We start from the raw sequence: 25240 nt of genomic DNA, 5'->3' as shown, positions 1-25240 counted from the left end.
CTGGTGGGAACTCAATCCCTGGTGTAGAGACCTGTGCTGCTGCTTATGATCAGTCTATGGGGGCGATTCAATTGTCTTATCGCACCCTGTCTTATCTCCCATCTAAAGTGACAGGAGATCAGGATGCTATATTCAATTGTTATTGGGCGCCCATGCATATTGCGCATATCATGTCCAAATAGACAGGGTTTAGCTGCGTAAAATGGCTAAACCCGTCTAAAGTCCTGCTTTGTGCACCCAAAGTGCCGACGTATCGCACATATATGTTCGTCTGCCCAGGGGGCTTAAGCAGAAATGTGTGCTCCCACAGATGTACACGTCCTGACAGAGCAACAATTGAATAGCTTTGTCGGGTGCCCGGCACCATCAGTTGGGGGTGAAAAAAATTGTAAAATCAGCCCCTATGAGTGTTTGGCTCACTCTGTTGGGGGTTATACCAGTTTTTATTTATTTTCTAATTAAAATTTCGGGGACCCGAGCCACAAGGTAAGTCTTCCACCAATTCATGGAATACATTAAACTTCCTATGCTGCAGCACCATCAATGGGAAGTGTCAGCTGATTATATAAAGTAGATAATGTTATGCAAATATGTTTAAATATGTACATCGTTAATAACATGTTATATTTAATGGAATAGCTAATGCCCAGTGCTGAAGTGTGTGTGTGTGTGTGTGGAGGGGGGGGGGGGGGGGGGGGGGGTTGGTGGAGGGAGAGAGAGAGAGAGAGAGAGAGAGAGAGAGAGAGACTGAGGTGAAGTGAGTTTGTTGCTTTCTGACACATTGATGCTAACAATTAGAGCACTTTATTGTTTAACCTTGGAGGCTGCTGGATGGAGACCCTTATTTTGCTCACATACACTAGTTACTGACAAAAGGCTGCAGCCTTTAGATATATAATACCTTCATTGTCACAGTATTCTAGAATTGAAGGGTCTTCACGGATGATTGCTGTCAGTGTGTTGACATCGCCATTAGCGGATGCTTGGTATACCACAGTCAAGTCAATCTCTTCTGCTGAATCACCTTCAAATACAAAGGACAAAGCCTTGTTACAGATTGTTTCTTGCCCAGGACAATTGCATTTAGTTATATTTATAGTAAAAGATTACATAAGTTTGCAGATTTCATGCATTTTCACTGTACTCACATTCAGGCTCCCTTTTAGTGATGTCTGAGGCAATGCTGTGAAAAAGCAGGACAGTATTTGCACACAACCATTACAGAGGTTTCCATTTGTGTTCCATCTTGCATCCCCTGTGTATTCAACTGAGAGTCCATGTGAATGGCACCTGGATCACACGAGTCAATTATCTATTTTTCAATCCCTGCCTGAGAGTCACTTATTGTGGCACTTTAACAAAATATAATGCAGCTGAGCACCATGTTACTTTCTGTTTGGTATGTTGGGTTGACATATTCATCATGTCGACATGAGAATGTTGACATGATTGTTTTGGCGACATTGAACATGTCGACATGTTCATAATGTTGACATTCACCTTGTCGATACTGATACAATGTCGACATGGTCAGAATATCAACATGAGTCTATCCCTAACCTTAACGATAACCCCCATATCGACATTTTGACAATGTCGACATTTCACAAGTCCATGTCGACATTTTCCTGGGATCGACATTTGTCATGTCGACATTTAATCATGTCGACATAATACATTGTGAATGTTGACATTGTCAATGTTGACTTTATGACTCCATCCTACTCACTTACTTAAACAGGGCTAATGTACTGTTTTGCTAGGCCACCATCCCTGGTTACGGCCCTCGGTAAGAGTCGGCTCGCTGCTAAAGGCCAATTTTCACCAGAATAATGTACACATTTTCACATCTAAATGTGTGAGGAAAATATTTTGCAGAGCAGCTTTGCAAATGTTGTTCATCTATAATTGTTTCCTACGTGGGCGCAAGTAGTGATTTTCCAATACCACGCATGTGTCACGGGCTGCATACCCATCTTTGCAAATGTACACACAAAGCAGAGTCGTACGCATCTCAGCTGCTTCCCCAAATGGGTGTTTCTGGGTCGCAACTGGGTGGTAACAATGAGATCCATTTTGTGGGTCTGCTATAGGCTTGTTAGATGCATTTTATTCTGGTTAGTGCGGACACCAAGGGGACGCCAACGTCAGACCGATCTCTTGCACCTAGTATGGGCTGAGTGTCAGCGCCAATTAAAGTGATGACGGCTGCTGTTGAAAAAGGAGCAGTGAGGATGTGAGCTTTACGTGCGATGCCGCATCAAGATCTGTATACACAGAAAACATATACTGTACATGTCCAGCTCTAGATACCTATCATTGTCCTGCACAAATATGTCAGTGTAAGCACTTGTGCAGCCATTTTTACTCATCCTGGGCAGGCTGCGCTGTCCTACGTCCTCTTGGCCAGTGCAGAACATACATAGAGAAATAGTGAGAGATCATCTAGATTGCTACATTCTAATCACCCTTATATATAACTCTCAACCAAAACAAAATCATCTTTTAAGATTCTACCTTCAAGTTCACTAAGCATGGAAATTATTAATTATGCATTGGTCAAGCTTTACATTAGTGTAATATAAAATATCAATTGGGGGTTAAAAAGTTAATACATAAATTATATTATGTGATACATAAGTTGTAGTGTAAAATAAAAGCTGGTTTTGAATGTTTATCAGTTCAGAATAAATACATCCAGAATAAATCCATTTAGTATAATTTTAGTATAATGTTCCTTTAAAAATCGAAAGTTCTAAGAAAATCTTCAGTCACCTTACAAAACTGGCCTTGTTATTATAATACATATCGTGGGTATATTTTTTTTCTCACTTATCAAAAAGTTGTTAGGTCCAAGACATAGGGCCGGATTCAAGGCGAAAAGTACCATTTGCAGAAAAGTTTCCGCGGATTCAGACTTTCTGCCTGTTTTCAAAGTATCTCCATATTCAATTCCAGGACGATTTTGCCTAAGCGGAAAGTCAATGCAATGTAATAAGCGGAAAAGTGTCTCCTATGAATAGCAGGTGAATAAAAGTGCAAAATCGTTATTTTGGGGTGCAAACGTGGGGAACCCCCCAAAGAACAAATCAGCCAAAAAATAAATAAAAAAATTACCTCAGAACACCCCAAAAAAGTACTTTCGTTTTGGGGGCTAAAAAGTAAAAAGTGTCTTTTATCTATAACCAGTCCCTACTCATTGGTGTTGCTGCCCCTCAGCAGCTTCTTTTGTCAGTGTGACACGTCCGGTGCCCCCCTCACCCATAACTCTCTGTCTCACTACTCCCTAGCGAGTGTATCTGCATGCAAAATGCTACGGTACAGTGTCAGCAGTTTTGACGGGGGCACCAAATTATAATTTACCTCCGGGCATCTGGGATGAATTTACGCCACTGTACGCCACTGTCATGGGTGCTGCTGACTTTGGCCCAGGAACCTCCTCCGTGCACAATGCACTGGCAGTAGTATATTTATGTTAATGGAAGGTCCCGATAGTACACTCACAATGTCAGTCTATCCTTCACTCTGACATACAGTGTCATAGAGAAAACAGGATTGTGATGGCACCTCCGGCAGAGAAGTTGGTTTCCACTGTCCCTTTTTAAGACTTACACTGTTCTATATCAGTGGTTCTCAAACTCCGTCCTCAGAATCCCACACAGGTCACGTTTCCCAGGTCACCCAGCAGGTGCAGAGGTGTATTCATTACTCCCTGACACATTTTAAAAGATTCACAGGTGGATTTCATTATTTAATTTGAGCTTCTGTGAGAAGACCTGGAAAACATGCATGTTTGGGGTCCCGAGGACCGAATTTGAGAACCTGTGCTCTTTATAATACACTCACTGTTCAGACAATTGTAAAGTGCTTTCACTGGGGAATTGATTTGAACCCGCACACCCTGCACCCATAATATTACTTACTTCTCCGGAGTCCCACGTCGGCGCGGGGGACCGGCGCTGTAAAACGTCTGGAAAATGGGCGCGGCATTTGCGCGGCCATTTTCCCGGTGACCTGTGCATTCATTATAGACTCTGGGCACACTCTAGTGCCCAGAGTCTATAACTCTGGTGCTGGCAGCACACAGCTCATTTCACTGCCGGCCGCCGGGAGGAGAGGAGGGGGCCCGTGTCAGAGACTGCACACGGGCCCCCTCCTCTCTAGAAACGCCCCTGATTTGAACTGTAAACATTTTAAAAGAGATCTGAGGAATGTGCAGGTAAGCAATATCTCAGCTTAAAGCTAACTACTCCCCCCCATATCATGCAGGGAATGACTGTAACACAAAGACCTTTAGTTGATGAACTGGAGCTTTATCGTTTAACAATCTGTTCCTGTCATAGGCGAAACTAGACATTTGGTAATGGGTGGTCCCAGTTCCAACCCCTCGCCAGAACTTGTGTTACTTTGGAAGTTGTGTTCATTGTAGTTCCAGTGCCGGGCACCAGACCTAGAAAGAGGGACCCCTGTGCGCACCGAAGGCGAGCCGCCAAACAAGTTGCAAGGCCACAGGAATGGGGGCGTGTCTTTATGGCACGTCCCCTTTTCATCGCTCTTGGGGGCGTGCCTGGCACTTATGGACCTGAAGGGCTGCCCCCAAGCACTGCTGTGCGTCCGGCAACCATACACTGGCGGTGACCGCTGCACTGCTATTTTCCCCACCCGCGGGGCACTGCAGAACGCTGGTGGGGACAGCACCCACAGGCTGTTTTAGTGGGGCACCGCTAAGAGGGGCAGAGCACATTCTGCCCTTTAGAAATCGAGCAGGGTGCGGTGCCCCACTAAAACAGCCTACCAGGAACACTATGGAAGTATGACACTTTGTTTCGTGACCATTAGTTAGGCAGCAAAGAGATTTGTCTGTTTAGTTGTGGATGGGGTACAGTGTGCCTGTGTAGGGGCAGGGGTGGAAAGTTGTTTTTGTGTAGTGGTGGAGGGGGTACAGCGTGCCTGTGCAGGGACGGAGGGACGAGAGATGTGTCTGTGTAGTGGTGGAGGGGGTACAGTGTGCCTGTGCAGTGATGGAGGGACGAGAGATGTGTCTGTGTAGTGGTGGAGGGGGTACAGTGTGCCTGTGCAGTGACGGAGGGACGAGAGATGTGTCTGTGTAGTGGTGGAGAGGGGTACAGTGTGCCTGTGCAGTGACGGAGGGACGAGAGATGTGTCTGTGTAGTGGTGGAGAGGGGTACAGTGTGCCTGTGCAGTGACGGAGGGACGAGAGATGTGTCTGTGTATGCATGCGCCCGGCGTCTATTCTCCGACGATGACCGGTCACCGCACATTTCTCCACCCGCGGGACACTGCGTCCCGCGGGTGAAGTCGGCACCCGCAGGCTGTGAGGGCAGGGCGCTTTTTGCCCTCCTTCTGGAGGGCAGGGTGCTTTTTGCCCTCCTTCTGGAGGGCAGGGCGCCGCGCCCCGCTAAAACAGCCTAGCGGGAATGCTATGTAGTAGTATTGAGGTGAGTATAATGTGTCTGGGGACAGGAGGGTATAATGGGCCTGATTCAAGTGGGTCGATGGTGCGCATGCGCGAGACGCGACGAGCAAAGGACTTTCCTTCGCTCGTAGTGTCTGATCAAAGGGGGCGTGCTGTCGATGTTGATTGACAGCACGCCCCCTTTGGTGAGCGTGCCGGGGGCGTGCCTGCCAGACGTAGGCGTTCCCAAGGGAACGCCTACCGTCAGAAGCCGGCCCCACTGACATCACTAGTGATGCAGTGGGAGTGATTTTGGCTCTGATAGAGCCAAAATCACTCCTGGCCTTGCGGTTGAGAAACTCAACCGCAGGCTTCTGCTCGCACTGGCGATGGTCGCGATGGTCAAGACCATCGCGACCATCATCCTGCACGCTCGTATAGGCTGTGGGTGGAAACCCACAGCTATACGAGCGTCCAGGAGGACGCTCCATAATTATGGAGGTGGGCCCTGATTCAGAGCGAGCGCTCTGGTCAGAGCGTCCGGCTCTGAATCAGGGCCAATGTCTGTATGGGGATGTATAATCTATTAGTGGAAGGGAGGTGTATAATTTGTGTATGGGGGTGTATAATCTTTGAGGAGAAAGGAGGTGTATAACGTGTGTATGGTTGGGGAGGAGGTGTATAAGGTGTGTATGGGTGGGGGGAGGGGGTATATAATGTGTGTATGGGTGGGGGAGGGGTGTATAATGTGTATAGGTGGGGGAGGGGGGTATAATGTGTATAGGTGGGGGAGGGGGGTATAATGGGGTAGATGTATTATAGCGGCACTTAACGTGCCGCTATAAAGCTTCCCGCTTCGCCTCTTTACCGAGGCGAAGCAGGACACACTACCGATGAGATGTTTAAACATCTCATCGGCTGGAGAGGGGGAGCGTTAACTCCCCCCTCCGGCGCTGCCTGCTAGAGACAGCAGCGCATCAGCCTAGTGCTGATGCACTGCGTCTCTGTCCCGGCCTGCTCAACTGAGCATGCGCGGGATCTCGCAAGTATCGCGAGATCCCCGCGTGCAGCCCTGGAGCTGGCAGCAGCCCCAGCAGGGACAGCGCTGTCCCTGCTGTGGGGATAGGCTAGCGCCAGGCTGTAGCTGTCGATAACGACAGCTACAGCCAGCCGAACGGTCATGCGTTATGACCGTTCGTACATGGCCCTGCCGTCGGCGCTGCTATCTTGTAGATAGCAGCGCCGATAATGACTTACCGCCCATCATATATCGGGGAGAAGCGGTATCAGCGCACATAACGTGTGCTGATACCGCTTCAGGGCTTCGTACATCTCCCCCAATGTGTGTATGAGTGGAGAGAGGGGGGTATAATATATGTATGGGCGGTGGAAGGGGGGTATAATGTGTATATGGGTGGGGAAAAGGAGGTGTATAATGTGTGTATGGATGGGGGGAGGGGGTATAATGTGTGTATGGGTGGCAGAGGGGGGCTATAAAGGGTGCTGGGGGTGTTAGGATCAGTGTACTGTGTCACCAGGGTCTTGCTGTTCCTCCCACCCGATTACCGACTAGTGCAGTCAGACTCTCTCACACCAGGCCCCGCCTCCCCAATTCTCCTCACCACTCACATATCATCTGTCACTGTTTGTGCCGTGTGTGGAGGTGAGAGGAAGCCGGCTGCTGCCCCTGGTAAGTCCCCTTCACCGCAAGCTGCAGCATTGGTAAGGCAGCAGGCATCGGGTCCTCCTCCTCCAGGTGTAGGGCATCTCAGCAGCTCCTCACAAGAGCGCTCAGCGCACCGCCCGACGTCATGATGTCATCGCGCGCGCTGCCGCAAGAAGAATTAATCTATTGGTTCGGGCAAAGGGGAGGCGGAGCTGCAGAAAATGTCCTCCCGGTCAGGTGGGCGCTGTGTGCAGAGCAGACTGAGCAGCGTTAACGCCTTCCTGACCAGGAGAGGACTAATTACAAAAAAAAAAATAGCGATTTGGCGGCAGAGGCTAATGGGTGGTCCTGTGCACCCCCGGACCACCCCCTAGTTTCGCCTATGGTTCCTGTGACCTTTTATACAACCACGAGTAGAAGTAGGAGGTTCAGAGTCCACCTACCAGCACAGCTGACACGGGGCCTGATTCAGAGGTGTGCGCTAATACCATCACAACAGCGTCTTTGTACGCAGCGGCACTGAGAAGCAGGGCCGGCAACAGGAGTCTTGGGGTCCTGTACATTGATGTCTCTGGGGGCTCCTACCCCCTGCCAACACTACCACCCTCAACCCCACCACCCTCAACCCCTGTGTTAAGTGCCCACAGCTATGGTATTACCCACTGCAGTAAATCCCAGAGGGTACACTTAACACTGAATTTTCATGAGGCTGCAAAGAGAAATCAACATTAATTGCTCTGGCTGGGGCTTATCACGCTGGGTGTCGGCAGTGATTGAATAGCTCAGGACAAAGCTGCATCTGCACGGTAAGTTCTGTGGCCAATTGAATCTGCCCCTGTACCATTGAAAATGAGTCAGAAGCCTACTCTGCCTAATTATTACCTGGTCCAGGCCTTATTTTCAGAAAGATGTTATGTGTATATATATATATATATATATATATATATATATATATATATAGTGATAACTTGTGGTAATTAGTTCGGTAGAGGGTGGATTGGTGCAGTGATAAGGTGCTTAATGAGAGTCCACACATAACTTCCGTGAAAATAAATGGAATGGTGCTTTAGTTTTCATCATGGACATCAGGAAGCAAAAATGAACTGAAAATAATAAACAGCCTAGCCCCTATTTAGGCCGTCTAACTCACTTCTTGACCCCTGACTATCATTGTGCAGCTAGTCTGCCAATAAAGTCTGCCTGCTTCACTGCAGGTCTATTGCCGGCTCCAGCCTGGCTTGGCTTGGCTGCCATAGCTATACAAAACACAGTCAGTCTTGGTGGCCTTCCCTGTCTCCTCCAGGTATAGGCTCTGGCTTTCCCAGCCTACAGCGTAGCTGCTTCAATATTACACAGACTGAGAAGTGTGTGGTCTCCCCTGCCTCCTGCAGGTCCGGACTCAGGGCCCCTGGCCCCCAATAGCTTGGCTTAGCTTCACTGGGCTCTCTGGCTGCCACAGTCCCATTTAAAGACTTTCTCCAACAGCAGCCTGACTAGTCTGCCTTCTAATCAGCCCACACCTAAGCTCTCTCCACAAGGCAGCACAAAGGTGTGTCACAACAGTTTTTCTACCCTGTGTGGGCGGATCTCTCCAACCCGATACAGAATCTGCTGCTCACCAGCGCCATCTCTGGTGATGCTGCCACAATATATATTTATTACACATGAGGGCTGATTGAAAAGTAATGAAACTGATTTTTTATTTTCAGAATCAGATGCCTCCACATTATCTGAACATTCTTCTTTTTCAAAGTAGCGTTCTTCACATTTAATAAATTTTTTGCAGCACTTCAACAACGATTCAGTGTCATTCATTACAATAATGCATGCATGCGTGATGGGGGAGGGGTCACAGGGGGAGTGGTCACAGGGTAACAACTATTCATTGTTAGTTTTCTATTCTACCTAGTTCAGTGGCACCGGACAGACCATGCAGCCTTTATGTAAATCAAAATTAACTGCCCGTTTAAACCTCAGGGGCCCCTCTGAACCTCGGGCCCGGGATGTGTTTACCCTTTGCACCCCCTTGTTGCCAGGTCTGCTCAGAAGTTATGCTGATGCCACAGCCACTGTAATTTGTACAGAGACTCCCACTGGCTACGTCTTTAATCCTCCGCTTGCGAACAAAGACGCATCATCGGTTACACATTGGCTGCACCCAGAGGCATCACTGACCTCTGTGACACCCGGTGCGGCAGGACTGAAATGCTTTGCTCACCATAGGCGTACACTCAAAACAAAGATAAAGTCACTTACAGTTCAGGTCACTGCAGGTCATGGACATGGTTTATAAACAGTGCTGCATCAGCAGTCATAGGGGGAGATGTAAGAAGCTCAGAAGCGGTATCAGCGCACGTTATGTACGCTGATACCGCTTCTACCCGATGTATGATCGGGGGTTTTGGCGTTAAATGACAGGGGCGCCATGCGCCCGTCATTACCGGCGCTGTTATGTACTAGATGACAGCGCCGATAGCCTGGGCCATATATGAACGGTCAGATCGCCAACTGTTCGGCCCGCTGTACCTGTCTCTATCGACAGCTACAGCCTGGCGCTGCCCTATACCCACAACATGGACAGCGCTGTCCCTGCTGCGGTGGCTGCCGGCTCCAGGCTGCACGCGGGGATCTCATGCTCAGTGGAGCCGGCCGGGACTGACACACAGCACATCAGCACTAGGCTGATGCGCTGTGGTCTCTAGCGGGTAGCACTGGATTGGGGAGTTAACGCTCCCCCTCTCTGGCCGATGAGATGTTCATACATCTCATCGTTAGTGCTTCCTGCTGCGCCTCGGGAAAGAGGCGAAGCAGGAAGAGTTATAATGGCACGTTAAGTGCCGCTATAATACATCTCCCCCATAATACCTAAGGGAAAGGTCCTATTGTAGACTGCGGGGAGCAGATGATGGTGTAAATGAAGGAAGACAAAGTACATTAAATAAGAGGGCCCTGCTTGTGAGAGCTTACATCCTAAAGGGGAGGACATTTATATGTAGGGTGGCTATCGATAGTCTATATCTATTTTACCATCACAAATGTCGGTGGTGATGCCCCGATGTTGAAGAGGATCGGTTGTGCCGGTCCCATGTCTGCGAATGTGCAGCACTTAGCCATCGATGGTTTTCTGCCTATGGTTTAAACCATCAATGACCATCCCTATTCATATGTACAACCAACATCCATTCAGCTGTGAAAGGGCAGGCAATGCAGGGATTGGTTACTCGATCACACAGTTCTACATTGTGAGTTCTCACCATCACCGTCACCCCTCATACCTCAGATAATGCTGAAACTCCTCTTACGTTAGTTAGAGAGAACCTTTATCTAAACCAGACTCTCTGTACTTAAAAATCAAGCAAGAGAGAGCATTCTGCCCTTTATATACTTCCTGAGCTTCTTTTTGAACTGACACTGAACTCCACTAGTCAGACTGCCATTAGAAATAGCACTAATTTTCAATAATCTATTCAGCCTTCTGGAGCAGTAGTTAGCACTGCTGCCTCACAACACTGGGACTAAGGGCCATATTCAATTGCAGGCAAAAAGTTTTCGCCGATGACGTCATTTCGCCTGTTGGAAACTTTCCGCACAATTCAATTGCAATTACTTTTTGCCTAAGTGGAAAGTCAATGCATTCAGATAGGCGGAAAAGATTTGCCTCTGAATGGAGGTGAAAACAGTAAAGTTTTGGGGTGCAAAGTTGCAGGAACCCACCGTGCAGTGTTAGAACAGTCCCCCAAAGGTAAACTGCGTCACAAAAAGTAAATAAAAACCATTAGAACACCCTCAAAAAGTACTTTCGTTTTGGGGGCAAAAAAGTGTAAAGTTGGGGGACAAACATAAAAACTAGCAAAATAGACTCCAGTCCCCAAGTATACCCCAGGTGTTTTTTTCTTTGCAGGTGTTTGCGGCAGGTGGTTTTCCCATGATTTTTAAAACTTCACTTTAGCAACTTTTAAATATGCTAGCCCCCGTTTTCAGGTACCCCAAATTTGCTGGGGCTAGTTATTTTGAAGATAAAAATTTGCTAAATGCTATTCCTTACCCCATATGCAAATACACTAAATAGCACCTATTGAGTCCATTTAAGTACCCCAAATACCTTCAGCAGGGCTATTCGAGGGTATCCATAGTGATCCCCCATATCAGTGTATCTGTTGGAGGGTGTCAGGCTGATCTCCACAAATCTGACAGGACTTTTCGCCGATCTAACTTTCGCGGGACGCGTTCTCGCGTCCTTTGCAATTGAATAGAGCGAATTTCGTGACGAGCACGATACTTTTCCGGAGGCAAAACTGGCATTGACGGCGAAAATTTCGGAACTTTTCACCAGCAATTGAATATGGGCCTATGAGTATAGACCAGAACTGGACAAGATGTACCTTTCTTTATTCATTCTTCAAAAGCCACTTTCATGGCAAGCGGTTTCTTATCTCCCAAATCATGTTCAGCTGGGGAAAGCTATTGAGCGTAGAGGGTGCAACAAATCATTTGAACCATATGAATAGGGTTTTCTATTGAGATAAAGTGGTCATGCTAGCAGCCACTGTAGAGATATCTTCTGGATAAAGCATCAGTAATAATTGTTAGTGGAGTGTACGGAACGGTCGCTGCCCCAAAGCCCCTGCATCTGGCTATGAGGATAACTGGAAGGGTAACAACATGAAAATAAGGTAGAAAGAATTTCCACCACAAGGCGCGCATCACGTTTATTGAACACAATTGTATATTTTAATAAATTGATTTTATTTACAATAATAATAAATGTCTTAAAACTGCAATATATATATATATATATTTATGTGTAATAATTTAAATAAAAAACACAATTAATGCATATTAATATAAACATTAATTAGAAAAAAACAAGTGGTTTACAAAACAAGCCTCCAAAATAATCAGTTGTAGATAATTATCTTCAAAGATGCCAATAAATAGTGGTTAGCCTTATTGGAGATATTAATAATAAGAGGTTAATCCAGGTAACTGACAGAGGAATATATCCAGGAAGAATGTACCCTCAGCTAGGGGTAATTACTGGTCCCCGATCATCTCACTGCTCAAAACAGCTCAGTCGGCTGGGGTAGCAACCCCATGGAACACACCATCCCAAGTTCTAATCCTGGTGTTATCATTTGGTCACAGAGAATATATAATTTATATTTATTTGTATGGTATTATCCAATTACTGGTCCGGCTTGTTACTCTGGAGAAAATAAAGAGCTCAATTGCGGCAGTCCTTATGTATAGCAAAAGAGGTGGGGAGAGGAGCTTCTCTTATTAGAGATGTGGTATTAGCTGTAAACCACAAACAGCTCCATAAATCATCCTTAACGTGTTTCTTTGGTGCTATGCTCTGCCAGGTTCCTCAGAAGGTATGGAGTTCTCAACACCACTTTTATACACATATGGATCATGTTGTTGCACTTGTCTGAGTATTCTAGAGGTACTCAGTAGGTTGCTGCTTACATAATTCTAGATACAATAAGGCTTGTTTTTGATATAATCTTGTGCTAGCGCCTGGTAAGGGGTTTATTTGTTAACCCACAATTTATACCTGGAAGGGTACTCTGTAGCCAGTATCTCTGTGATAGTGCAACCCAGCGTGTCCTTTGGACGCTCTGGGATTGCAATCCGTAGTTTGCCGTACTTCTGGGTGCTGGCATAGGGCGCACTGCCGCCCTGGTACGGTACTGAAAAAAAGGTATTTGGCTTCACAACAGTTCTTGTCATATTTGGCAAGTATGTTGGAGTGGACGTCTCACTGATTTCTGGAAGAATTGGGCGCCCTCACACCTCCACTTCCTAATGACGAGATGTGCCAGCCCCACTTCTCCACAGCGGCCATTCCCGTCTCCCCCCAGGGGAAGTCTCAGGGAAGGGAGTTTAAAATATTGCCAAGTATGATTCTTGTTGGGAACATAAATTGGGATTATGCAATATAGAAAGCTAAGTGTTGGTGCCCATTAAAGGGCCTCATGTAGAATTGGATGCATGTTACATAAAAACTCATATGTAAAATGTATCCAAAATGATACACGCAGTGATGTGTGTATGAGCTGCAGCTGATGCTGATGACTAGCTATGGCAGACTGGGGATGTAGGCATATGACCGTCGGACGCAAGCCCGACGCAGGGCCAGCTCCAGGGGTTGGAGCACCCTGTGCCGGCCCTATACAGTGCACCCGGCATGCGCGCAGTATACATTCAGACTCCGGGGTCCGGCACCGCCGCGGCAGTGGGGGTCCCCGACCTCCCGATCTGACAACCCACTTCGGCCCACGGGTGGAACAGCGGGGACAGTACTGTTCCACTGAAATCGGGATGTTGGGGAGGGGTGCGCTCTCTATGGGTGGCACCCCTGTTCGACCGCACTGGTCGAACACCCCTAGAGCCGTCCCTGGCCACCGGTCACAATCCCGACAGTGGAATGCCGGCTAGGGATTTATGACAGATGTCGAAATATCGACGCCTATTATAATCCCGACGCTGGAACGCCGAGGACGACATCCCGAACGAAGGTAAGTCTGGGGGCCGAGAGGGGGGAGGGTTAGAACTATGGAGTCTAGAGGGGTTAGGGTTAAGTGGGCGGGGGGGGATTAGTTTTAGGCCCACCTAGGGGGGAGGGATAGGATTAGACACCCCAAGGGAGAGGTTAGGGTTAGGCACCACTAAGGGAGGGCTAGGTTTAGGGAGCGGTAAGGGGGGGTTAGGGTTAGGCACTACTGGGGGTAGGTTAGGGTTAGGCACCACTAAGAGAGGGTTAGGGGGGGCAGGGGAGGTTAGGGTACTTACCTGCCTCTGTCGGGATCTTGATCCTGTTGGGCATCTGCTGTCGGGATTTCAATCCCATTCCGGCAGACTGGGCTGGTGATACTATACCAAGAAAACCCACAACATGTAGTCCCCCTGTGGTAATGTCACAATGGTTTTCTTTTTTTTTTTTTTTTTTATAAAGCCCTTGTTTATAGCCCAATTTCTGCTTTTATATATAGTGGCACCTAAACATTTGATCTAATAGAAATTATATTCATTACAAATGTTTTGCTTTGCAAATGTTTGGTGTACAAATAACACATATGCCAGGCGGTATTCAGGTAGAAAATGATTGAAAACCGCTACCTTAGGGGAATCGGGCCAGCAAAATAGATACTGGTCCACCAGTTGAAATATACAGCCATACACTGAAAGCACTAATACACCTCCCAACACCCGCCACTGGTGGGTGCTGTATCATAGTTAAAGTAGAGAAATTAGCATGTTTCTTGTGGCATTGCTAGTCCCAGCAAGCCCTGATAACCATAACCTGCTTGAGTAGAACTACTAGTACCTGCATATCCGGGTAGACATGGCCTGCTGGGAACTGTAGTGCACCAGGAACAAAATACTGTTAAATAAAATCAGTGATACATGGCTTCTTAGTAACTGACTAAACAGAGCGGCTTCAAGTGGCAGCATGATTTTGCAGTCATTGGTATGCTGGCACTTGGAAGTAACTTATGTCTCTAAAGATATACGCTTTTGCTCTGACAGCTGAATGATAATACTGTATATAAAATAAAAAAATCATGATAAAAAGTATTTTTTTATCACTTTAATAAGTTTATTTTTAATCAATAAAGCCCTAAAAGCCTATACTAACAAGGTGTATACAAATCTATTAAAAACATTTTTTAAATTATATTTTATTAGCTCTATACAGAATCTTATATTAGGCTTAAAGTAGGACAAATGTGGGATCAAAACAGAGACCCCTGGGAAATGTGGTGTAGCCGGCATACAACAGATCAAGCAAAGACAAATCAATTCTCACAGGAACCAGATGCCTAGATATATGCTCTTACGACACACGTTTGCATGGTCGGCTTTCCAGTAATGCAGAATTAATTACCTTACCTTTTCCAGGAAAATCTTATCTGTTCTCATTGGTGACCTCCCAAGGCTGCTGACATCCTTGAATTTAATTAGGGCCTTGTTACATCTTGTGTCCCTGTGTGTTTGCGTGCAATGGTTGTCTGTTTCATTTGTATATTTACCAATTACCAGGCTCACCATATCCACACATCTGCCTAAACATTTACAATGTACTAATATAGACATTTCTAGCTTCAACCGGTATTTATAATTTATAACAATTGACAGCTGCAATATGTTTAGATTGACGGTTTTGCTTCAGGGAAAGAAAAGAAAACCCCTTCCCAGCAAATATCAATTCTCAGAAGTGTAATAGAGTTACTGTAGGATTACCATCCCTTTAAACTGGGACACTCATGAATTACACAGGTTCTGTGGCTGATTAAAACCAGGTGAAATGGAGACTTCGGGGTAAATTTACTAAAGTGAGAGTAGAAGTGAGTTTTAAAAGTGATGTTGCCCATAGCAACCAATCAGATCCTAGCTATTATCTTCTAGAAGGTGCTAGTTAAATGTTAAATAGAATCTGATTGGTTGCTATGGGTAACATCACTTTTAAAACTCACTTCTAAAAACTCTCACTTTAGTAAATTTACCCCTTCAAGTCAGCCAGCCTGAACCTGTGTAATTCATGAGTATCCCCGTTTAAAGGGATAGTATGGTAAGCCTACACATAGCAAGTCAATTTTGGATCAGTCTTTAGCCCATAAATTCACTTTACCAGTAGATCAGGGGTATTTAACATCTCTCCAGCTTCCGCATGTTGTATACCACCTGCTGTAGATCTATGTTATTTACTTTTTCAAGTGCATTAAGTTTATTGCTCCACAAAATAGACTGTAAAAATTCTTATAGGCACTTAAATACCCATACTTATGTGCATATGTTGAATCCGACGTAAAGTTATCATCTCTAAATTTTCAGATTACGGCGGATTTGTTACCACTATGTACTAAATAAAGGCTATTGGAGTCTTGTGGAAATCTGGTGACTGCTTCCTTCAATTTCTACTATATATATATACTGTGTGTATGTATATATATATATATATGTATATATATATATATATATAATATATATATGTATATGTTAGAGATGAGTGGTTCGGATTCTGTGGAATCCGAACTGCTCCGAAAATTGGGGATCCGAGTCCACCCGAACCCACGGCGGCCTCCTGATGTCGGATTCTCGCAAGAGTGTAGGGCAGACCACAGTGATAGCGGTCTGCCCTACACAGAAACAAACACACGCCCGCCAGCGGTAGCTGTGTGTTTGTTATAGCAGCCAATGAGAGTCACATAGACTCCAAATCCAAAACCGGACGACGAATTACAACCAAATCCCAGCGCACATCCCTAATATCCCTAATATCTATCTATCTATCTATCTATCTATCTATCTATCTATCTATCTATCTATCTATCTGTATGTCAACTAAGTATTTCTTCACATTGTTGTTTATTATGGCATTGTCTTTCCTGTAGCAAATTATGTGGATATGATAAATAAGCGCTGATGCGAATAGACAATGGCTAATGTGGTTAAATGATATAATATAGCTGCAATGATGAAGAATGCAGTTCTACAACTGGAAGTCAATCTGTAAACAACCAATCGGAGACTGCATCATCTTCACCTATATATTTGCACCTGCTCTAACACCTAAAAGAGATCCACCTTCTGCATATCTGTGCCCATATCTAATTACATTTGCCTAGGCCTGACTGTCCCTTCCCTCCCCTGTATCTCCCCTCCATGTGTTAAGAGCCATAAGTTGAAGATATACAAAAACATGATAAAAAAAAATGTATGTAGACTGTTTTTGTGCACATATACAGTACACAGGGGCAAATTCATTGTAGGGTGGGGTTTCCGTATATATACAGTATGTGCTTTCAGGCCCGTCAAGAGCCACGCCGGGCCCCGGTAAAATGGGGGCGTGGCCTAATCACGGGAGGCGTGGTCACGTCCCCTTAGGTAACAAAAAAAGTTTTGCAGTGCCACGAAGCGACGCAGTGAGCCCCCTCAGCTTGATCACTGCCCACACAGGCATACTACAGCGCGTGTGCTGGGCTGCTGTGTGATGTAAGGGGGGGGAGCGGTGCCGGACCCGGGCCCCTGCCGAGCCCCTCCAGCAAGCCCAGGCCTGGATAATTTGTACCCTCTCCCCCCCCCTCTCGGCGCCCCTGTGTGCTTTAACTAATTACAATTCCGCAATATTTCAAGGCATAAGTGGAGCTGCTGTGGTTGGGCAGCTGAACCTCGGCCACCTTCTCGTATACTGTGCTCTACAGAGAAATACATGCATAAATCTGACCCCAGATCTTATCATTTGTCTCTCATCAATCTTCATAATCCAAATCTAATGTAACAACTGCCATCCCTCACTAAATATCATACTTCAAATTATGCAACCCTCCTCTCACTGAAAGTCATGGACAGATCTGAAATCCCCCCCAAATACAAATCAAACTCCATGACCAGACCTGAAACCCCCTCATTGAAAACCTTACTCCACATCTGCAAACCCCTATTCACCCCCCACTGTTATAAATCACATCTCAGATTAATGGGGGAAACTGCTCATATAGATGTCTAAATTGCCTGCGGCTGCCTGTCTTCAGTCAGTGAGTCCCTCGCAGTCTCTCTCTTAAGAGATACATGTACTCTGATTGGTGGATAGCTCCAACCATCCACCAATCAGTGTGTGCAGACATTCCACCGCTGTCATTGGAGGAAGGCTAGAGACATCTACCAATCAGCAGTGTTTAGCCACTGCTTTGCATGTACCTGACAGGCAGCAGAGACACAGACAGAACATGCTGCATGAATACTCAGTATTTATGCCACAATCTGAGTGCCTGGGGAGCATGCTCAACATGTCTCCCGGTTGCCTGCCATAGATATACAGAGCGCACTAGGGGCTCTAAGGCAACAGCTTATAGCAGCCTAGGTAAAGAGTTAAACATCCCTCCATTAAAAAATGTTTTGGGTTCAACAAGGGGGGTTTCTGGGTACTCAGAACCCCCCCCTGCGTGCGCTACTGGTTCATCCATCTTTACATAAGCCCTTTAGTATAAACAATTAAAGAACATTTTAGTGCTGACTAGTACTGGCAGAACCTATGCTGATAGGTGTCAGCTGTGTGTGATAGAAGTGTGGGCCTGATTCAGAGCCGCTCGCAAAAAGCGAGCGCTCTCTCTGAATCAGGGCGTGTTTTTTTTTTTTTTACCACCCACAGCTTATGCGAGCGGCCATGATGATGGTCGCGATGGTCAAGACCATCGTGACCATCGGGCTTGCGACGAGACCCTTGCGGTAGTGTCTCGTTGCCGCAAGCCCCAGTGGACTTCCTGCACTATTAGAGCAGGAAGTCCACCTACTGACATCACTAGTGATGTCAGTAGGGCCGACCACAAACGGAGGCGTTCCTGCAGGAACGCCTCCGTTTGCTCAGCCACCATCCCGCCAATCAACATCGACAGCTGCCCCTTTTGGATGCGAGTGCCGGAGCGAGTGCTTTTTGTGCTCGCTCCGGGGCTCGCGCACACGCAGTACGCACGCAGCGCGTGTGCACTGGGCCACCATCGACCCGCTTGCGAGCGCATAGCACTTCTGGGCTAGCACCCTACCTTATTGGTTTAAAAGCATGTAGTATGGTAATGTATATGCACACTGTATTAGGCACAATTCTAGGTAAGTCCTAAAAGTTATATACTGTAGTGCAATTTTGGTTCATTTTTGGGGCGTGGGTCCCCCTGGATTGCATTGGCTGGTTTGTCTCAGGGCACTGCATTATAACACATTTTCCATTATAACACATTTTAACCCTTCACTGTGTGTTTAATATATATGTACTTCACCTTTTTTTATTTTCATTCCTTATATGCAGCTGTAGCTGCTCTTAACTATCTCTTTACACTGCACTTTTCTTACTATGCTGGTGCCCTGGGGCAGCTTGGCTGCGGCATTTTTGGGGGGTCCTGCCCTCTGGATTTGAACCTTGGTATGTTAGGGACCTACCCGAAAGAGGTTACCTGGATATTGGTGGGTAGGCCCATAAGCTTGGCCATGATTATGCTAAAAACCTCTATTGATTGCAAAATTTTATTGCATTTATATATATATATCATTAATAATTTGGAGTTGTGCACCTGAGATTTGTCTGTTTCTGTGTCTGCAATTAGTCTCATCAGGTAGCACCTCCCTTAATATATAGAGTCAGGTTGTGCAGCCCAGAAATCCTTCCCATAAACAGTTAAAGAACATTTTAGTGCTGACTAGTATTGGCAGAACCTATGCTGATAGGTGTCAGCTGTGTGTGATAGAAGTCAGTCCGCACAATGAATAGCATAAGCAGTGATTGGTTTATTTATTAACTAGGTAGAACAGCAGGGTTAATGCAGCACATAGAAGAATGCAATGGGAGACAGGTCCAGCCAGGGACAGGTTAATGAAGGTGGTGTATGGTGTTTGTAGTGTTCATTTGCAGATACCTGCAGTGTATAATGCGACCACAGTGGTGTATAGTGTCACTGATGTTATTTGTGGCATTGGTACGTCCGGGGCACAGTCTCTCTAAGAGACTCTGGGGCACTTCCTATCTTACTGGAGGACAGAGGGAAAAGAATGTGTGGCAAGGCGCGCATGCACAGAAGGCGCATTAGTTTGGGGGACGCGCGTGTGCAGCAGTTTACCTCCATTACTACGTGTGCTCTGTCAAACCAAGGAGACATTGCAGAGCACACTCCCTTACATGAAAATAATTTAACCAACAAGTTCCTGTAACTTGTCCTGTGATGCGGATTGCATATTACTATGAAATTGCTCACTCAGGTTATCTGAGGATATGTACTGTACAAGGATACAGCCTTGCTAAGTCACCTTAGTTACCACATTATATATACTACAAGTCTGGCTACAGTGTCTGCTCCCTAGCTCATATTCAACACAGATATGTGTTGACTTGTGTTATTGTTACAATGGACACTATCAATGTTTTTATGCTAAACCTGTGTTCAATTGGATTTTCTTTTAATTGTTCTGGTTTGCACCCATTGTAGGTTAATTGTGGGTCTGCCTAATGGGGTTCTGGGATGTGCAAACTTTATTAATTGTTTCAGTAATACCGCTTTTATACCTATATTCCGGTGTCCTACCCGAAGGTTGCAACAGGGTTCCAAACCAGATCAGACACGGAATTTAGCCGGCGCCGACAAAGGATATTCCCGAGTCGGCGCCGTTCACACCGGAGCCGGGTCTGCAGTGACCCGGCTCCTCTGGTGTGGATGCGAACGCTTGGAGATGATGTCATCTCCAAGCGCCACTGAACCCGGCGTGCGGCGTGCTCCAGGTCATTGTGACCCGGATCGTGCCTCTTACACTGCAGGGTTTCACGGGTCATTCCCATGTTAAACCCTGCAAGTTACCTGGGTTGGATTGCCGGGTGAATCGACCCAGGAATCCAACCCTATCCCCTTTTCCACCAAGGAGCTACCAAGGTTAACCCTGCAATAACCCGGGTTTTAGCTCTGGTGTAAGAGACTGCTCTATAGAACATCACATACTCATCACAAACCTCTATCCCCTTGTGCACTGATGAGGTCTAACAAAATTGAAAGTATTCCAAGTAATTTGCATTCCCAGAATCCTTGTCTTCAGATGTATACTAGATATAGTATAGTCACATACTTTGTCCCGAGGAGCTTGTATCACATTACACTTTAATTGTTTGCCGATAAAGAAGCCCTTTAGCTAGGAACAGATTAAGGACTTCTTTACTTGCCTCCGATATTAATGCGGAAATGGCTGTATCCGCATTAATATCCCACATTTAGAAAGCTGAGTTATACCCCTTTTACACCGGAGCTAAAACCCGGGTTATTGCAGGGTTAACCCGGGCAGGTCCTTGGTGTAAAAGGGGTGAGGTTTGGATCGCCGGGTCGAGTGACCCGGCAATCCAACCCAGGTAAATAGCAGGGTTTAACACGGGAGTAACCCGTGAAACCCTGCTGTGTGTATGGCGCACTCCGGGTCATGATGACCTGCAGTGCGCCGCAAGCCGGCCGATTGGTCCGGCTTCAGTGGTGCTTGGAGATGACGTAATTTCCAAGCGTCCACTTTCACGCCGGAAAAGCCGGGTCTATGCAGACCCGACTGCGGTGTGAGGGCGCCGAATCGGGAATATCGCGAGTTGGCGCCGGCTAAATTTCCGGATCTGACCCGGATAGGAACCCTGTTCCAACTCCGGGTCAGACCCGGAATTTTGGTGGAAAAGGGGTATGTTAACACAGGTAATATTGCAGATATCATAGGGATGGACATCAGAAGCCAGGCATTAAATGGTTGACGGGTTCCGACATCAAATCCAGCAATGCGATGGCCACTAACCATCACACAGCAACCATTTGAAGGTATAACCATCAATGGTTTTACTGCGTGCATGCGCACATTAGCTGAGCTGCGGACGCCCCTTCTGAGCCCACAGCTGCACAGAAGCAGCTAGCCATTGGATGGGCTTAAGACGATATTTCTGAATGATATGAATGATAATGATATTGTTTGACGATGCAACTCTCATATCGTTCATTTTTATGCAGTGAATGACCAACGAACGACCAATGATGCGCATTCCCGCATGGACGATAACGATATCTATGGTCGTCCGCACATGCAGGCCAACTTGGACGATTTCATCATGAGTTGCATGTTCAGAGATGTGGCAGGATGACTTCAATGAAAGATATCTATCATAGATATCTTTCAGTGTGTACACCCAATATCGTTTGTCCTGCACTACAGGAAGTTCAAGGAAAATCGTTCAGCGATATCGTTGGTTATGCGGATCGTACCGTGTGTACCCAGCTTTAGTCCGATGGCTGGCAACCATCAAATACCCACAATTTGATGGAAAAACAACTACCATTTAATTGGAAACATCGATGGTTGCTAACTGTAAGCTTCTGATGTTACATCCCTAAGATATCCCAAATCTATGTAGTGCTGAATACTGTCGTCCCCATGGTCCTGTATGGGAACAGCAGTCTTCTTTAATTTAACAGTCTCTGAAAAGTTTAGCATCTTCAGATGGCTTTATCAGCTTTTTCCTATGGAAATGGGTATTGGATATCAAAGGGGATCTCTTCTGATTCCTTGCTCCTTCCTACTCTTTTTCTACGCTTACGTATGCATAAGAGCTCTGCTGGCGCATTTTAACAATATAGAATCCTGACCTTTCTATGCCTAACTTCTCCTACTTTTAGGGGTATATTTACTTAAGTGCTAGTTTTTAGAAGTGGAGATGTTGCCCATAGCAACCAATCAGATTCTAGGTTTCTAGGTATTATCTTCTAGAAGGTGCTATATAAATGTTAAGTAGAATCTGATTGGTTACTATGGGAAACATCTCCACTTCTAAAAACCTGCACTTTAGTAAATATACCCGTTAGTCTTAGTACTCGTATACAAATATAATTAAAACAACATGCACGTGTACATCATACCCTGTATTAAAATACATAGATCACAGCTCATCCTGCAGGGGATTAAGGGATATAAGTATCAGGATACTTTAAAGAATAAAAAAATAAAGTATGTTAAAATGGAAATCAGTTACTGTACATATTTGCTATAAATAGGTATCGTCAGAATGTAAGAAACAGTTTCACTCATATGGAATTATGTTGTAAACAAAAAAGTGTTTAAAATATAAAACATATTTTGATTTGTTTGATTCCTCAAAGTAGCCCCCTTTGCTTGGAAGACAGCTTTGCACACTCTTGGCATTCTCTCAATCAGCTTCATGATGTAGTCTCCTGGAATGGTTTTCCAACAGTCTTGAAGAATTTCTCAGATGTGCTGAGCACTTTTTGGCTGCTTTTCCTTCACTCTGCGGTCCAACTCATCCCAAACCAGCTCAATTGGGTTTAGGTCGGGTGATTGTGGAGGCCAGGTCATCTGATGCAGCACTCCATCACTTTCCTACTTGGTCACGTAGCCCTTACATAGCCTGGAGGTGTGTTTGTTGAAAAACAAATGATAGTCCCTGTAAGCGCAAACCAGATGGGATGGCATGGTGCTGCAGAATGCTGTGGTAGCCATGCCGATTAAGTGTGCCTTGAATTTTGAATAAATCGCCAACAGTGTTACCGGGCAAAGCACCCCCACACCATCACACAGAAACCATCCGCTCACCTTCTCTGCGAATCACAAAGACACGGTGGTTGGAAGCAAAAATCTCAAATTTGGACTCATCAAACCAAAGTACAGAATTCCACTGGTCTAATTTCCATTCCTTGTGTTTCTTGGCCCAAACAATTCTCTTCTTCTTGTTGTTCATCCTCAGTAGTGGCTTCTTCGCAGCAATACGACCATGAAGGCCTGATTCACGCAGTCTCCTCTGAACAGTTGATGTTGATATTTGTCTGCTACTTGAACTCCCGTGAAGACTTTATGTGGTCTCTAATCTGAGGTGCTGTTAAGTGTTAAGTAGTGGTTTCTGAGGCTGGTAACTCTAATGAACTTATCCTCTGCAGCAAAGGTAGCTCTTGGTCTTTCTTTCCTGGGGCGGTCCTCATGAGAGCCAGTTTCATCATAGCGTTTGATGGTTTTTGCAACTGCACTTGAGGATACATTCAAAGTTCTTGAAATTTTCCGTATCGACTGACCTTCATGTCTTAAAGTAATGATGGACTGTCGTTTCTCTTTACCGAGCTGTGGTTGGTGCTATAATATGGATTACAACAGTAGTCAAACAGTGGTGTCCACTGTGTACTAACCCTACCTCTGCACAACACAATTGATGGTCTCAAACACATTAAGAAGGCAAGTAATTCCACAGATTGACTCTTGACAAGACACACCTGTTAATTCAAAACCATTCCAGGAGACTACCTCATGAAGCTGATTGAGAGAATGCCAAGAGTGTGCAAAGCTGTCATCAAAGCAAAAGGGGGCTACTGTGAGGAATCTAAAATATAAAACATATTTTGATTTGTTTAACACTTTTTTGCTTACAACATAATTCCATATGTGTTCTTTCATAGTTTTGATGTCTTCAGTATTAATCTACTATGTTGAAAATAAATGAAATAAACAAAAACCATTTAATGAGAAGATGTGTCCAAACTTTTGACTGGTACTATATATATATATATATATATGTGTGTGTGTGTGTATATATGTGTGTGTGTGTATATATATATATATATATATATATATATTATAGACAAAAAATAAATAGGTGCGCACAAAGGGCCTGATTCAGACCCGTTCGCTAGGCTGCGTTCGCACGTAGCCTGCCGATGTTTGCAATCTGTGCATGTGTATAAGACGCAGTGCGCGAACTAGTCCATGCGATCGCGAAGCGTTCGCACCCTGTTCATAGACACTCCGCTAGAAAAAGTGACAGGACGTGCCGTTTGTGGGTGATCGCCAACAACAATGTACTGCGTGTGTCCAATAAGAAAGCTTAGTATGCGCAGTTCAGTTTTCTTTATCTAATTTGTTTATCTAAACTACGCTGTACTTTTTTCTTTATCTGAATCATAAACTATAAATGCAAAGATAACGTATTTCAGGTTGTTTTCCGCGTTCTTTTTCTCACTGAAATATACTTTATACACATGCAAGAAATGTTGTCATAATGAACACGATGTTTAACGTAAAGCATCGGTTCTTTACCAAATTTTTTTTAATACATATCCACCTAAAACTCTAAACCATGTGTTATGATCAGACATTTAACAATAAAGTTATCAGCAATTACTGTATGCAGTATGTGTTGTACTATGATAATGATAAATTTGGAATTTACTGTAGCCCAATCTTTTATGATGCCATTCTTCTAGATTCTACCATTAGTACTTGTGGATCAGATGGAAGATCTTTGGTCGGGGGTGTTATTTCTTATAACACATCTAATGTGATTCCAGATGTCTAGAACCTGGCAATTCATGGTATTCTTCTATAGCAGTCTCCTTTCCTTTAGAACTGGATATGCTCGCTGGTAGCTGGAGATTATTCAGAGAAAGAAGCTGGCATCAGAACTATTGGAGACACTGATGAAAATATTCAGAGGCCTGTAAAACAGTATGAACACATGTACTGGCACAGTCTGGAAATAGAGAAAAGTAGCTTCAGTGTCCAAGCTGAGGTGAGTGCAGGCGGCAATACACGAATAGTCGAATTCCAAGCAAAAGTTGCGGACAGGCATCAATCCAGATAATAGTCAGTGTCAAAGCAGA

At 45.4% G+C, this 25240-nt stretch overlaps 1 protein-coding gene across 7 annotated transcripts in view; it reads right to left on the bottom strand.

The window, feature by feature from the left end:
• Positions 1-25240, bottom strand: part of ANKRD55 (ankyrin repeat domain 55) — a 133791-nt gene that overhangs the window by 91182 nt on the left and 17369 nt on the right. For 2 of the 7 annotated variants that reach the window (XM_088469466.1, XM_088469472.1), the window contains exons 1-2: positions 3364-3464; positions 902-1024 (exon numbers count right to left, since the gene is read on the bottom strand). In XM_088469466.1, coding sequence (XP_088325592.1) covers positions 902-1024; positions 3364-3409 — 169 coding nt within the window. In that variant the 5' untranslated portion in view covers positions 3410-3464. Of the gene's footprint in view, positions 1-901; positions 1025-3363; positions 3465-3612; positions 3665-7045; positions 7188-14978; positions 15138-25240 lie in introns of those variants that run through there. The other 5 variants (XM_088469473.1, XM_088469467.1, XM_088469469.1 and 2 more) reach the window with 4 other exon arrangements.

This window comes from Taudactylus pleione, unplaced genomic scaffold (assembly GCF_031769625.1).
Source record: "Taudactylus pleione unplaced genomic scaffold, aTauple2 ptg000092l, whole genome shotgun sequence".
NCBI classification, from domain to species: domain Eukaryota; kingdom Metazoa; phylum Chordata; class Amphibia; order Anura; family Myobatrachidae; genus Taudactylus; species Taudactylus pleione.
The sequence above is the reverse complement of the archived record's forward strand: the minus strand, read 5'-3'. Positions and strand labels throughout refer to the sequence as shown.